Source organism: Pavona decussata, unplaced genomic scaffold (assembly GCF_977016875.1).
Source record: "Pavona decussata unplaced genomic scaffold, jaPavDecu1.1 SCAFFOLD_218, whole genome shotgun sequence".
NCBI lineage: Eukaryota > Metazoa > Cnidaria > Anthozoa > Scleractinia > Agariciidae > Pavona > Pavona decussata.
In genome coordinates this window covers 448,579-465,661 of record NW_028145623.1, presented here as the reverse complement: position 1 = coordinate 465,661, position 17,083 = coordinate 448,579, and the positions used below count along the sequence as shown (strand labels likewise).

General features: G+C 36.9%; 1 protein-coding gene across 1 annotated transcript; it reads right to left on the bottom strand.

Annotated features, from left to right (window-relative positions):
• Positions 1-3,929: 3,929 nt before the first annotated feature.
• Positions 3,930-15,587, bottom strand: LOC146459588 (zinc metalloproteinase nas-15-like). The gene is made up of 8 exons (XM_085089351.1): positions 15,468-15,587; positions 9,025-9,060; positions 7,227-7,352; positions 6,638-6,664; positions 6,019-6,144; positions 5,752-5,778; positions 4,802-4,927; positions 3,930-4,091 (listed from the first exon to the last, which is right to left on the bottom strand). Exons 1-8 carry the CDS (start codon positions 15,517-15,519, stop codon positions 4,084-4,086), a joined length of 528 nt encoding a protein of 175 aa, XP_084945477.1. The 5' UTR covers positions 15,520-15,587; the 3' UTR covers positions 3,930-4,083.
• Positions 15,588-17,083: the final 1,496 nt, after the last annotated feature.

Here is a 17,083-nt window from a genome sequence, read left to right as displayed (position 1 = left end):
ATGTCCGTATGGCTTTGTTTACTGTCTTCCTCTCGCCGTCATGAGATGTACGCTCGACTGCGTCTCGATGGAAATGAGGCAATATTTGAATACGCACATGATGCAACTCAATCTGAGTGCGCACACCGCCTGAGCTTGCGGTCTAACCTGTGATGTAGCATTTGGATCTTGTAGGTACATCCGTATCATGAGTTGGTAGACAGACGGGATTCACTCGCTGCGATAGCCGCACAGGCCTCGAGAGCTGAATTAACGCGATATCACTGCTCAATCGTGGACTGTTGTAATTTGGATGAGAGATAATCCGTTGGACCCTGGCCTCTTCTTCTGTTCCCTCGTTGGAGTTTCTATTGTGTTCACCCACAACAACCTTGTAGTTACCGGGATTTCTGCAAAGACATAAATACCTTGAATTGAAGGTAGAGCCGGCTACTGTAGGTAAGGGGATCAGAAGCAAAGGAGATAAAAAGCTGGAAATTGTCTGTTTTGTTTCAAATGCCATAAAAATTGATCCCATACCAAAACGTAAAAAATAGTTGTATTTAGGTCACAGGTTCATCTCCTTTTTCCAAGTACACTTATGTCACTGACTAAATAAAATTCCTCTATCACGTCAATTTCCCAAAAAAAATGTTTAATTATTCAATCTCTGTTATACATCTCTTTTATAATTAACAATTATTCCATGAGCACGCGCTAGATATGAGATGATAGATTGCCAAAGAGACGCGTAGCGCCAAGCTGGCTATAATCATCTCATATCCAACAAGCGCGAGTTGAATAATTGTTTTATTAAAAACAGTCAAGAAATATTGCTAGATCTTGCCGATTTCGCTTTGCAAGAACAACCAGAAGGCAATTTATGGTCGCTTTTTCTCGAACATGGTATAATGGCTCATGTACCATAGACGCTTAGTCGATCAAATCTCTTGAATTGCATTATACAATGATTCAGTTTTTAATGATCTCTTTTATATATATCTTTTTATGTGATTAACACAAACACTTACGACCTTGCTGCTACACAATGGGCAGCGGTCACTACCCAGCTATCAGATATTAATGATCCTCCACAAATAAAACGACCAGAACGTTTTAAAGCGATCTGAAGAAAAGGAAAAAAATGTTTGTGATATACATGCAAGCATCAGACGAAGAACCAAGGTCACACCGTTACTACTTGGCAAGTTTTTGACTGTTAGTTTTAGCAAAATGTTTCCATTATATTTTAACGTGTTTTTGTTGGCTTCCGCTGCGATTGGCCAATAGAAATGAAAGAAACGCGTTTAACGAAGGTGCAAATTGACTTAGAACTCCACCTCTCAGAGTTTCTTCAATTTGATTATCCAGTAGGAAAGAAAGCAATGAGAAGTTTGTCAAGATTTAAAAAAAAATTTCCCCAAAGCTAAAATCCCGTAATGGTGAGCTGCACTACAACTGATTCAGACTAGAGTGTGAGATAATATGCAGTTGGCTTGATAGCTCAGTTGGTATAGCACTGCACCGGCATCGCAGAGGTCATGGGTTCGAATCCCGTTCCTGAAAATTTTTCCAGGCTTTCCCTTCGCAGCTGCTTAAGTTGCGTAGTAACTGCGAACTAAATATACTATTTACAACACTTACACTACTTACAAAACAATACCTACACTACTAACAATACGACACTTATACTACTTAAAATAGAATATTCGTGCTACTTATAGTACAATTTTTTAAGATATCCTCTTTTGGATACATATAAAATATTACGACTACTTATGACTTATTTACGAAAGTATACACGTATAAAATAAAAGCAAGGACGAAAAGATGAAAACATTGAATGAATGAATCAATCAATCAATCAATCAATCAATCAATCAATCAATCAATCAATGAACGAACGAACGAACGAACGAAGGTAGGAATGAATGAATGAATGAATGAATGAATGAATGAATGAATGAATGAATGAATGAATGAATGAATGAATGAATGAATGAACTTTATTTACCGACGGGATTTACATCAGTAAAAGAAAAACTACTGCTTTGCGTAAAAGCCGTGTGGAAGGTAATACAAGTCATTCAATGGTTAAAATACACTATACACTGACAGACTATACATATATACAGAACGTAAATGACAGCGAGGCCATTTAAAGCAGAGAGAGTGGGAGTAGTTCTAATATGATATGGGATGGTGTTCTATATCTTTGCCCAAATGAAAGAATAACTGCTGCTTCTAGCAAATTCAGTGTTACATTTAGGGAGGGAAAGTCTACTTTCACATAACCACTGTTGCTTTTTTAAAAAAGATTGATGAGATAACCTGGAGCTTTCGGTTGTTTACAACTTTGTACATAACGATTGCTAAATGTTTTTCCCTGATAGTTTCCGGGTCGTTCCATCTTAATTCGATTCCTTTCTAGTATCAGCAGACCTTACATCGTAACCCTTTTCAGGTTATAATTCTGGCAGCTCAATTTTAGAGTTTTTGGAGTCTCGCCATAATCAAAAAAGTAAGTAAGTAAGTAAGTAAGTAAGTAAGAAAAACGTTATTTGTACAGGGTAGCCCATTCAGCTGTAAGGCCCCGATGGAGTTTTATTTAAATTATCTATACTACGTCACAGTAATCAAAGAGAGGTTTGATAACTGCGTTGTATATCGTTAGAAGTGTGTCTTGAGGAACATACTGAAGAGCCTGTTTTAACGCAGCTAGTGATGAAGAGACACGTTTGCAAAGGCTGTCAACATGATCCTCCTATACTAGACGTTGATCAACTACAACCCAATGGGATTTAGTGGACTGAATCTGGTTATAGGTTGCTCACCAATTTTCAAAAGCTCTATCGCGAAGATTCCAAGATTAGATAGGTTATAATCAGAGGCAAAATACATGCACATGTACATGTGTTTTAAGAACATTTAAGCTAAGCATATGCCACACATGACATTCCAATCCTAGCAGTATGCAGGATGTTTGTTCCATGAACTTAGTCTTAATGATCTTAGCTCCCACGAGTCTTCTGTAAATCAGTGGTAGAACATCGGAACTAGTAATCGGAAGGTCTTAGGTTCGACTCCTGAAAGGAGCACTCCGATTATTTTCCGAGTATGCCCGTGTCATTTACTGAATAATGCATCATTCTCATCTATTCTGTAGTTCCAGATTATGATGATGGTGATGACGACCACAACGACGACGACGATGACGATGATGATGATGATGATGATGATGATGATGATGATGATGATGATGATGATGATGATGAATATTATTACAATGAAGTAGAATGTGCAAGCTTCCCTGTGTTCTCTAACTGCTATACTGCTTGCTGCTCAGGAAGGTGTCAATGGGTCATTTTTTAGGTTATTTTCTAAGCATAATTGTAGCGCGTTCCAGGTAGTAAATGTGTTGTATTATAATTATATGCATTGCAAGTCCACATCAGCTTTGATTAGTTGACATAAATAACAACTTGCGCCCATCAAAAAAATTGTTATGAACGTATGTATGTAATGTCTGAGTGACCAATTGTACACAAGTCTCGTATTGTAGGTGATTAGTAAGTAGTGTATTGTTGTGTTAGCGATGTATTATCGGTTAGTATTGTATTTTAAGCGATGCATGGTATGTAAGAAAAATTTTAGTAGCGTCCTGTAAGTAAGCAATGTAAGGTAAGAGTAAGGTAAGCGTTTTGCAAATAAAATCTGTTATTAAATAAAAAAAGGAGCGGGTAGGAGCTTGTATAACCGTTAATCACATTTCCGTAGCAGGATGCAATTTCACGCTTTCCTAAACGACCTCCCTCCAAACTCTTTTCCCCTTCCCCCTCCCCTCCTTACCCGTAGGATTCTTGGTCACTGAACCGCTAATCCCAACATTAATTAAGTTTTCCTATAGTAAAACCTCTACAAAATGAAGGTCATTCAAAAAACAAACAATGTTATAGCTGCACCGTTTAATGTTTCCTTACACTGTACTAAAAGTTAACTTGTAATGCCACTTAGCCATAAGAGACTACACTATTATATTTAGGCGAAAACAAAAGATCCGCACAATTTTCTTTGTGCCTCTGGTCCTTGAATGGCACATGGCTTCTAAGGTCCTAAAAAGCAACAAAGAAACAACCAAGCAAGTAAACTTTTTAATCACTGAAACGCCGACGTTTATAACAGTTTTTTTTTTTTTTTTTCAATAATATCGTTCCTTTCTTGTAACATGGGGCGTAGGGAATGAAGGGCAATGAACAATGGGCAGGACGTGATCATGATTTTAGCTTTTATTTAACAAGACATATTCTTAGCGATATTCTTTCTTGGAAAAATAGAAAATTGATACTCGTGTACAGAGAAAAAGGTCTGCGGTATTTTGAACCCCTAAATGCAATTTAAGCGCTTTTCAGGGGTAAATGTCGAGAATGTGAGCAAAGCAACGAAAAAATCTCATTCGTATATCAATCGTAAATAATTAGTCGACAGATTTCCAGAACCAGCTTTTTATTTTACAGTGGTTTATTTTTATTTATTTGTTTCTTTATTTCTTTCTTTCTTTCTTTCTTTCTTTATTTATTTATTTATTTATTTATTTATTTATTTATTATTTATTTATTTATTTATCTATTTATTTATTTATTTATTTATTTATTTAATTATTTATTTATTTTCATAAATTGCCACACTTTTAATTTGCAAAAATAAATTGTAGTACCGATTCAAAGAATAACGAGTTCGTTGGTTCTAACAGAACACTCCAATTTAGAAACTTAGAAAACGACAAGAACCGAGGACAAACATGTGAACCAATTTCACAACTGACCTTCTGAGCAGAATCCGCAGGACTTTGGACAGTTCTTCCTCATAAAGTCTTCTTGATCTTTACAGTAGTCTGGAGTGGCGGCAAACCCAGGACAACCATCTGCATAGTCGGGATTGTCTTCACAAACTAAATGGAAACATGAGAATGATGTATTATTCAGTAAGTGACACAGGCATACTCGAAAAAAAAAATCCCGGTGCTCCTATCAGGAGTCGAACCTAAGAACTTCCGATTACTAGTTCAGATACTCTACCACTGAGCTACAGGAGACTCGTGGGAGCTAAGGCCATCAAACCATCCATCTTTTTTTTATTTGTCTATGTATGTGTCTGCTTGTTTAATTTCTTTGTAATAAAACAGATGTTTCTTTATACTATATAAAAAATGTTATGTACTGCAAATACTACTTTTCGCAGTTATGTTGTTACTTTTAAAGTCCGGGAAATATTCAGGGATCCCGAAAACACCGCCTTCTGCATGTTTTGCAACACTTTTGTTCCTGCTTCCCACTAGCTCCTGCATCATGCCACCTAGATCCCTTGACCACCCTCCGAGGACATCCATGATGACGGTATACTATCGCACTTCATATCCTTGATACTGCTGCTTAAGTTCCAATCATAACGGTCCTTATACTTTAAGGTCTTCTTCACCGTCTTCTTCGTTCGGTTGGTGATCCATGGGCAGCTCATTTCAAGAGTTATAATCCGCTTTGTCTGATACCTCATGGGTATGAAACCCCCGTTCAATATGAGACCAATATCTCAAATTGCTGTTTTTGTTGACTCCATAACTTAATAACTAAATTATTATTATTATTATTATTATTATTATTATTATTATTATTATTATTATTATTATTATTATTATTATTATTATTAATTATTTTATTTATTTTATTTTTATTTTTACTTTTCCATGGTTCATGGATATTTTTTAATATAGCTTACCGGTAGGAGCCGGAGGCTTCACATTCTCTGAAATTAAACAGATATGTTAATTAACAAACGGTGGTGTTTTCTTTTCTAAAGAATCGAAGACGACAAATTTCTTATTATCTGGCCAAAGCAATTATTTCGCCAGCGCTTAAAATAGCATGCAAAACCATTAGTAAAACTCAGGTGAAGAAAATGCCTCAAAAGAAGTGTTGTGGTGTGACAAAATAAAACCATGCATGAGGTGGCTCACAGGAGCCTTTGATCTTTTATATCTCTTACCTCCCGAGCAAAACCCACAAGACTTTTCGCAGTGTTTTCTCATAAAGTCTTCCTGGTCCTTGCAGTAGTCCTTTATGCCAGCTTTTTCAAGGCACTTATGCGCATAGTCTGGATCATCTTCACAAACTAAAATGAAATCATCTGTTAGACACTCTTAGTATATTTCCTAGCGGTTGTTTTCTTTTAGAAAGCAGGTCGCAACAATTCCCGTTACTTACGAAAGTAAATAGAAAACTTACGACTATTATGCTGCCCAACTAATTATCCTCTTTTTTATGTAAAACAGTCAAAAATTTATTTAAGACATTGCTCCTAAAAGACTGACATGCAAAGCTTGTTACACCGGCCTGCCATAAACTTTGAGCTGCTTACGTCATTTTTTGTTTTCTAATATAATGCGAGCTATAATTAATACAATTGAAGCGTGAAATAAAGCCGTAGGACGTGTGAAAAACTTGTAATGTGTCCTAGGACCTTCTCCATTTCGTATATATGTAAGTACGTTGGTTAGAAGAACAACATTTCTTATTTAAACAAACAAAAGAAACTGATCAAGCTTATTAATTGGAGACTACTACGTATTTTTTTAGGGTTGCCGTATGTTTCTAATATAGCTTACCGATAGGAGCCGGAGGCTTCACATTCCCTGAAATTAAACAGATATGTTAATTTTCAAACGGTGGTGATTTCTTTTCTAAAAAGTCGAAGACGTCAAATTTCTTCTTATCTGGCCAAAGAAATTATTGTGCCGACGCTTAAAATAACATGCAAAAAAAATTAGTGCAACTCGGGTGAAGAAAATGCCTCAAAAGAAGTGTTTTGATGTGACAACTCCCAGAATAAAACGACCTTTAACAAATTGATACCGAACATTTTACAACTGCATGTTATATAACTGTTCGCACCGAATTTAATGTCATAGAACGTGTTTTAAGTTATACTCTCTTTTATGTTCTGGTCACTTGAATTGCCAAATAAGCCGGTTGTGACTCAAAACTCTTAAATGGAACAAACATGGCATTTTGGGTTTCTATTTTCCCGGGTATGATTTGAAGCGTTTGAAACGTCCCCTTGTAGCAATAAGGTAGGGAACATTACCTTGTCACCTCTTAAATACTTAACTGCTTCGAGTAACCTGTTTTTCCCTCACCTTCAGGCTATACAGCTTTAAGATGCTCATTTAATTACCGTGTAATTATATCTCTTACCTCCCGAGCAAAATCCACAAGACTTTTCGCAGTGTTCTCTCATAAAGTCTTCTTGGTCCTTGCAGTAGTCCTTTATGCCAGCTTTTTCAAGGCACTTATCTGCATAGTCTGGATCATCTTCACAAACTAAAATGAAATCACCTGTTAGACACTCTTAGTATATTTCCTAGCTTGGTTGTTTTCTTATGGAAAAGTAGGTCGCAACAATTCCTGTTACTTACGAAATTAAATGGAAAGCTCACGACTTTTATACCGCCCAACCAATAACTCCTTTATTATACGAACTATAATTCATACAATGAAAGCGTCAAATAAAGCAAAAGGGCGTGTGAAGCACTTGTAATGTGTCCTAGGACCTTCTCCATTTCGTATATATTTGTTTACAAGGAAAAAAACCAGACTTTCCACTTCTATCAGTCGTAGGAGACTTCAAATTCATCTTTGTATTGAATCGCTTTTACAATTTGGTGGGAGTGTTGCAAGCTTCTAGCAGTCACACTGGTAATCTATAACGCTGAAATGCTGAAGTAGTTGTTACCAATTGCTAGTTTTGTTTATTCTCGTAATAGCTCGTAGTAGCTCAGGTTAAGTTTGTTGTAAGTGTACACCCATCCATTTATTCATTCATTCATTTCTTTACATTCAGTAAAAGAGAGAACAAACCAAACAGCTTTTATGAATTTAGCAAATGCATACTTTCAGATTAATAAGTGGTTTGGAGGATTGAAGATATCAAATAGCAAATCCAAAGGAAGTAAAGTGTTTTCGCTGAACAGGCGAAATATTGTTCGTAAGCGAAAAGATTTGGACGACTTTTCCATTGCATATGAAGAAAATATTGACAGTTATTTGCTCAACCCTCAGTCACAGGCATCCGAGCCAAATCCACGCCATAGGAGATTTTTAAGCACAGGGAACATAATTGACTTTAAAAAAACACCTGCTGCAGTGTGCGATTGAACTCTTAACACATATTCCAAGTCACATTTTGTGTCACCACTTTTGTATAAATTAAGTTTTATATTGTGACCGTTATGCCCATTTCATCGAAAAGTTTCTCGTTTAGTTGTCCTTAGGTGTACAACTCAAGCTGATTTGACTACTTTGTTTTATAAGAGGTAGAAATATTTCTTATATGCGTCTTCAATGTCGAGCAGTTGTAAATAAAAGTTACAGAAAACTTGAAGAATCTTTATCCAGGTTGGCATGCTCAGTCAAGCTTGTCGCCGCCCTAACATCTAGACCCCAAAGTCTTCGAGTTTTTACTGAAATGATTACCTAATTTTAGCGTTTACATTAACAAGTCAAGTTGTCCGAACAAAGCATCTTGTGTGCATTAAAGTGTGGCCTCCGCTTGATATTGTATAAATCTGTACAACACCGTATTAAACCGATCCTTGTGCGCTTTTTTAGCTTACCAGTGAATTAAAAATTCACATAATTATGCTACTCCAAACGGCTGCTAAGCTGGGGCTAGAAGAACAGCTTTCAGCAAAACTCTAACTGTACTAACAAAGGCTGTACGACTTATTAACGGTAACTTGAGCATTATAAATGCCTAGAACAAAGCCAATGTCCACGAACAACACTTGTTCACAAAAATGGCGGGAAGGTCGTTATTATGTAAACTTAATTAATTTGTTAGTTCATGATCCAGAGCTCGATTAACTTCTAATAAACCACAAAAGAATTTTAAACTTATTTCTTTATAGTCACTTAGCCCTGCTTAATCGTATACAAGTTTTAGAATATGTTGATATGTGTAACTCAATAATTATCCACAAATTTTAATGTTTACCTTGATCCGATAATGCAGCATTTATGAACGGTATACCTGCAACCGAATAACAAGTGTATATAGATTTTAAGGTATTGGAATACATAACAGTCGACACTCTGAGGAAAAATGTTTGATAAAAAAAGGATTGACAACACTGCTCTCTAGGTGTTATTAGTCAACACTTACGAGGCTTGTGGCGAAAAAAGCGTTCAGTGAAATACCTCCCGCTGCACGATTGAACACATAACAATAAACCAAATATCAACATCGTCTTCATGTTTCCTGCACAGACACGAGGCTTAAGCCTTTAAAACCTTTCAATTCTTTTAAGGGAAAGTGATTTGCAGATGGAAGTTTAACTGCGGGAAGTCTTGACAAGACTGTTTGTAGACTGAAGTTCCCACCCAAACTTGAAGAGCAAAAATAACTGTCGCCGTTCGACTTAAGTGCTTTTGAAACAGCCTATCAAAACAAACTATACGTGTGTGGACTGTTGAATAATTATTTGCTTCAAGAATTCTTTTGTCATGTTGTAAAAGCCACTTCTATTAGCATTATCAGCGAAGCGAATAATTTTCAAAGCAATGCTGAGCCCAAGTTTAGCAAATGTAATGGATCTTCTCGACAAACTTAAAACTTTGAGTAACAAACTTAGAATTAAAAACTTTACGCTATGTCTGAATCTTCGGCAAAATCTTTCTATTCTAGATGCTGAAGAACTGACATGACAACAAAATAATTTTAGTGAAATTTTCAACACGTACAGAATACCTTCCACACCGCAAATAGAAAACGACTAATCGAGACGTGAGGAAGGCATGTACTAAAATAGAAAGAGGGAAGGAGCAAGATTTCATTACCAGCTATTTGAGTAATATTAAAATGCGCTAAAGCGAGCGTAAACGTTTACTTGAACTCTTAATTGATATATTCTAAAGAGGGACCGAGCTGATGTCAGTTTTATAGATGATGTGTGTGGTTCAAAGTTTTTAGTAATATTAACTCAACTTTGTTTGGATAGCTAGAGTTAAGAAATTCCAAATTTTTGGTCCAACTGGAAAAGGAATTATGTTTTTTTTATTTTCGGTCTTGCTGCTCAACCATGAAGTAATCATAACTAGTACGAGAGGTTGTTTAGTATGAATGTGCATCACAAATCCCAAGAAAAGAGTTGAACAAATTTATGCGAGAACAGATCTAGAAGCGCAGAATCGTGAATCAAATCTTTATGTCCGCCAACCGCATGGTTGATTGCCCACACTTCAGTTTGGCCTTACAATGAACGACAATGGACGACAATGAACGTCTCCTTGTGTTATTATTTTGTCTTAACAGTTTTACTTTTCATCAAAAATATTAATTATATAGAATACTCAGTTTTGCATCATGCAGTCTCGTGTTTTCAAACGTCCAAAGGTTGTCTTAGACGTGCGTTGAAAGTTGTTACCAGACCTCACCCAATTTGGCCGTTGTTTTGATGTCTACTTAAGGGAAACTACTCAGAAAGGCTGCTGTGTGGCGCCATAAAATAATGTTACCATTCAGTTGATCCATAACAAGCTAGTATATAGCTAAATTAATAAAACCAATATTTACTGCTTGAATTCTAAATTCAATTGGTTCATGATAGGTGCCATCCAGCAAAGTACTCGCTCAATTGCTCATTCAAGTATTGACTAGTGAGATCACTTTAATTTTGGTTTTCGTTTGTTGAAAATTGTTATACTCTCTTTTATCATCATCACATGCCGATTAATTGCATTATATAGCTCCTGTTAATTATCTCAGAGATGTGTTTGTGATGCGGTGTTTACCGTCTCTATTTCGTGACTTTTTTACTTCGACTGATACAGATCTCGCTTAATATCGCTTTCTTCCGGTTTCCAGAAGTTATTACGATCAACCTTTATTTATATATTTTTGGTTACCAGATTTTTTGACTGGCAAAGTTATACTGGAAAATTTAAGAGCGTGCCACCCTTTGTAAGTATTCTTGTAAAAACGAAATACTCAGTGGTAGAAGTAAAGTGGGGATAATGGGGAATAAAAAAATATCATTAGACATCACTTTATTTTTGGCAGAGTTATTCTTAAATGGCATGCTACGTTTTGAGAGCGTTCTACTACAGACGGAATACACGATAGCATAAGTGTTTATAAGATTCTTGGATTGTGAAAAGAATATCATCCAACCTATTTTTAACCCCATCTAGACCGAGGGAGGCGGATTCCGCCCTCGCCAATTCTCAACGTTTGACTTTTTAATATTTAAGCAAACACCACCAAAGTGCGTGATCTTTTCAGAAATTTACCCGGGAACAGTTTGGCCAAGACATATTACAACACTAAACTTGATGTTACATCGGCAACCAACTAAAGATACGACATAAATTAGCATAAGAGGCAAACATGCAAATTCTATGGCACGTGCAGGAAAAATTGAGAAACGTTGCACTTAGTTTGCCGGCAACTACTTAAAGGACAATGAAAACAATTAACCATTGTGAAGCCCTGCCCAAACCATCAAACACTTTCGTTAAGCATGGTTTTTGTTGCACAAAACATGGGGTGGCTAATCGAGCAAACAATGTTTCATCAAACGTCGAACAAAGTGAGCCCACATAATGCTTTCGGAATATTACCGCTTGTTAGTTTTGAAACGCCCTTTTTTCTTCTTTACCGGCTACGCGAATATTCTAGTAACTACGAATCGTTTTAAGGTTAGTTACACGTGCTCAAGTGGTATTACGCGTTAGTTAGGAATTTGCAGTTTCATGCTTATTCACTGATAAATTTACTGTTAGGAAGTAACGTTAAGCCTAGAACACACGTTTTGGGTAACGCCCTAAGAATATGAACGTACCCACGTGTTATGAAAGGGACTGGAAACAAGCCTCGCTACATAAGCTATCTCGCAAGTGGCGTGCTACGATCATAGAATCCGCTACCCGCTATCTACAAGTGTATTTTGCTACCTTTTGGTGCGACTCGTCAATTAAACTAAGTTTTCTACTTTCACTTTCATTAGTTTTGTATAATTGGTGCTTTTATGTTACAAGAGAACGTAACGTCAGTTTTAAGGACTGTGCCTACTATTGTTACTGCGCATACGTTCTGCGCATCTCAGATACTCGGGTTTCCTATGGGTGTTGCCTACCAATACAAGGATATTTTTGCGCGGTTTAAATCTATGCGGAGAAAGCAGAACTTACCAAATGCTCTTGGTATCTCAAAAGAAAACTGGGGGTAACCATGCATTCTTCAGAGATAATAAAGGTTCAATTTGGGAAAAAATCCCATACATTGCTTTATATTTTAGCGTTTTTTAGAGATATTATTGCTTAATTATCTCTTAAAAATGCATGGTTACCCCCCATTTTCTTTTTGGATTCCAATAGCCCTTGCTAAGATCTGCTTTTCCCGCATAGTCATAAACCGCACAAAAATACTCCGGTATTAGTAGGCACCGTCCTTAAGGGCATCATGCTGGAATCAATCACACAACATTCACGTTATTATCATTAGTTAAAATATTTGCACCATTTTACAATCTAAGTCTAGTTATGTTACGATATTTTCAGCTTTTACCGCACTATACATATTAATTATTGTGAGCTATGTTTAGTACATCTTATAGTTTCTATTAGTTTTAAGTATCAATTATCACGTCTGTATGTCGCATGCCAATGTTGCTATAATGATTTATCTCTAAGTTAGAATGTATTTTTAATTATCATGTTTCAGTTCAAACCTGCTACTACTAGTACTGCTACTACAGTAATGTAGTACTTCTACTGTATCTACTGTTACCGCTACTTCAGTTACTTCGATCAGATCGAATTGCCTATTGCCTCGCACTTCGCTACCCCTGTATTTGTTGAAGATTTTCGAGTAAGGGACTGGTCAAAAAGTATAGTGGTGGTGGGCCAGATAAAAAAAACACATGACCCACCCCTTACTTTTGGCACAAAACTAATTGACCCAACCCTAAATGAAGGCTGAAAATTACATCACCTATTCCCTGATGAAAGATAATGTTTTGGTTATATAATCGATTATACCTCATTTGTATGTAAGGTTGTGGTGATGTTGATTTACGGTTAGGTTTGTTTCTTAACTAGATACAAAAACATGTAAAAAAAAAAAAGGAATATATTCTTTAACTCTTTCAGCTTTTCTAAGCCATGCTTAATTCGTGACTTGCTATTATTTGCTGGTGATTTCTCTTTATGATATTAATTTCGGTTCAATAGTTGTATTTTACAAACGAAGATTAAATTGTACGACGTTAAAGGTGCCATGCTTTAAATTTATTGTCAGCTATTTCAACAGAATCAAGCTCTCGATAATTAAAAAAAATATTTTTAACTATGTGCCTATTCCTGTTGAAAATAGGATGACCCACCCCCCACGGGTAGCTAAAAATTGCACGACCCACCCCTTCCTAAGGGCTCAAAAACTGATGACCCACCCCCCTTTCTGCTCCACAAGCGCAACCTTTCAGATCTCAGCAACAACACCGCTGAAAATATACAGTGACGCAACAGATTGAAAATGATGCTTTTGACTAAATGGTTGTGTGGATGAAAGGTAATTGTGGGAATCTCTCATTCTTTGACGTTTGCAGTGCTGGTTGTCGGTCACAAATTGAGCGCGGTGTCGGCCAAAATTGACGATGATAAGTCGGGAAAGCCACGTGTTTTAAAAAATTGTAGCATTTCATCCGATTTGTCGGAAAAGTCAGAGTTATCAACGCATGCGCACCAACGTCGATCTAAGAACTTGAGAATACGGAATCCATGAGTTTTTCCAGTGCGATGGGTGAGAAGATGAAAATAGTAAATGACTGTGTTTGTCGATATGTAGTGCAAACTGATGGCGAGACAGTTTCCTTTAATTAAGACGTTGATATCAAGGAAGGCAACCGAAGTTTCAGAAATTTCCAAGTTATATTTTAAAGCCGGGTGAAAGGAATATAAAGACGAGATAAAGAACTTAAAAGATCTTTTTTGTTGGATGAAATTGCCCCAATAAAGTCGTCGATATAGCGCCCGTAACTGAGTTCACGTTAAGTTCCGTCATACTGGTTGAAAAATTGGTTTTCTATATAAAGATTAGCGTCGCTGGGTCCTATTTTGGTACCCATCGCTACACCGTTGATTTGTATGTAGGAGTACTCGCTAAAAGAGAAACAATTTTTTTTTTTCGTTAGTTCAATTAAAAGTACGTTGATTGAGAACACGTTTTAGTGCTTTTTCGTTTAGCCGAATGCGTGTTCCTGTTTAGTTTCTTAACTTAGGGATCTAAAATCAGACACATGTCCAAATACAAACAATAGTTTCTTGTCTTAGCTCTATGCTACAATGTCTCCATGTATGAAGTTCAATTGTCTCCATCCTTTCTTTCTGTTCAAATGTCCCCGAATTCTTCTTCTTCCATTCCTCCATTGAGAGAACACAATTCCATGTTGACAATGATATTACTTACGCATCTACCAATCATAATTCCGTGTCGATTTAACCCTTAAAATATATTTTGACAAGAAACCAAGAGAGATCTGTCGGGGGTCTCCCATCATTCCTGTAACATTCCTACAAGAACGAGACGAGAAGGGAACGAGGTAGATAAATTTGTATGATTCATTTCTCTATTTGCCCTAAGTAAGGAAAATATAGGCATTAACTGTAAATATGAATTAAATGTGTTTGCTTTACCCACAAATAGTTTCCATCAGAGGCGCCGGCATGACTACTAACAGAGACATCAAGCGGTGAAACATCGACATGCTTTTAAAATTTTTGTCTGCCGTTTTAGTTACTATGTCAGAACTACAGATCCTTTTTACAGTCAACCATTTTGTACGGTCTCATGAAATATTTCGTTGAGAGTAACGGAGAACTAATGTAACCGTATAGCCTCCTTGTTAATGTTCTTTGGAATTATTTGTTATTTTAGGGATTTAAGTCACATTAAGCTCATGCAAATTTTTTATTTTTTCTTCGTATCTGCAACTTTTATGTGCATTAATTTTCATTTACGTGTTTTTACGAGAATATAGGTTTTTAAAGGCCTTTTTGAACATCATGGCGTGGTAGAATACTGCTCGGGTGTCCCTCAATAGCACAAGGCCACCGTACTCTGGGGGGTAGTGAGTCTATTTTCAAAACAGATTCTAAGAGATTGACCACATTTGTGTGGCAGATAGAAGCAAAACACGGTGTTTTAAACAACCTGTCTTTTTGTAAAGACTAAAAAACCAAATTGATGCAGGGATCAAGAGCAAAGTGTTGAATATCCATCTATGATAATAAGACCAACTTACCAACCGGCCCAAAAAACACCAACGCGCTTGTCTGTAGATCAATTCTTCACTGGTGGCAACAAATTGCTTACGTAAAACTTTGTAATAGAAATAGAAATATATGGCATACAATATTAAAATCGCTGTTAAAGAACCTTACCATGAATACCGTAGAAGAAGAGGCAAAAGAGGAACACAAAAGCCTTCTCCATGTAGTCTTTTGGAATACGTTTTCCGTGTAGTTTATGCTGGGGTATATTTGACAAAGCAGATATCGGGTTCACATTGCACGAAAATTTAGTTCAAAGAAACTTGAACCGATAAGAGTTACCAACCAATCAAAATTGGACAACCGTACTTAAGGTGACACATAATAAAAATTTATGCCTAAATTCTACTTGCATTGTCAATATCTGAGAATGTTTGAGAATAAAAACATGAAAGACGTATTTGTTTTGTGGTATTTATTAACTTTATTTCTGGTGTACGTTTCCTGGTCACGTGACCGCAGCATGTTAAGTAAAGGTTGAACTCGTAGTTGAATGCCGTTGAATGGCAGAACCGTTACGGGGCAGCCAATCAAAACGAAAAGGGTAACAACGCGTTTTTACCCTTGTTTTGACTTGTTTTATTCGACAGAGAAATTCAAAAGAGTTCTGCAGAAACATGACTTAAACTTTGTGCATGAAATAATTGTAAACTTATCTCGGAGACCAATGAAACATACTGATGGATAACAACTTTCAAGGAAATCATAAAACATAGGAAAGAGGTTTCTTCCAAACGTTTATGATGTCGAGGTTTAAAAAGTAAGATCCCTGTCAAATTTGCCTTATAAATGTTTTCATGGAAATAAGCACTTGCAGCTGACTTAACATTTGTCAGAATAAAATAAGAAAGATATTATAGTCATCAATCATGCGATGTTTTATACGCGTTAATTAAGAATTTGTTGTCAGGAATGCATGCCGGACCCAAGCCACGCCAAATGTAATGTACAAATGGTACCATGCTGTATGAATAACTGGTCTCAAGTTCTACTACTGTTGAAGCATTGAAGCTTTCGAATGTTTATCACAGTCTTCATCAGCAAACTCTTTTTTCAGTGTTGTCACGTGAATAATGTGCATTTAGTCACGTGACAACAAGTGGTTAAAAGTCGCGGGTAGCTCGTAACCCCCATCTCTATTTAGCATTGGACGCTGGCGTCTGACATGAATGGCCTCCTTGATTTTCCTTTTAATGTTCACGGTCTCCTGGTCAAGGATTTTGATCCCATCCCAGTCGATCTCATGGTTTGCCTTGGACTGGTCTTCCCAAACGGCAGATGTTGTTTGCTTCTGTTGTTTGCCCAGTATCTTTCCCAGAGCCCTAGCTGTCTCTACTATTTAGTGCTCTCCACGGCTGTTACGTATAATGCCGTGCACCACGCCCGTATTCTTCTCTGGAGTAAGGGGAGGGGGGGGGGGGGGCTTCTCTTTCGGTTGCACCAACAGGGACCTTGGGGTGTTATAAGGTTTGTGGTAAGTGTTGATACCGTATGATCTAACGATTCTGTTAAGATTTTTCGAGAGTCCGGACACACGGGCAGGCCCACGGTGATAGATTTAGTAGACCCGGAGGTGTTGTTCTGGTACCTTTGGGAGTTAGGTCGGGGAAGGATCTTAAATATCCACCATTCGCAAGTAAGGCGTGTTTGATATTCTGTAACTCCTTTGCCTTGCCTTCATCCTCGTTAACTGACTGCTTTTCTCTGTGTAGAAGGGACTTCACAAC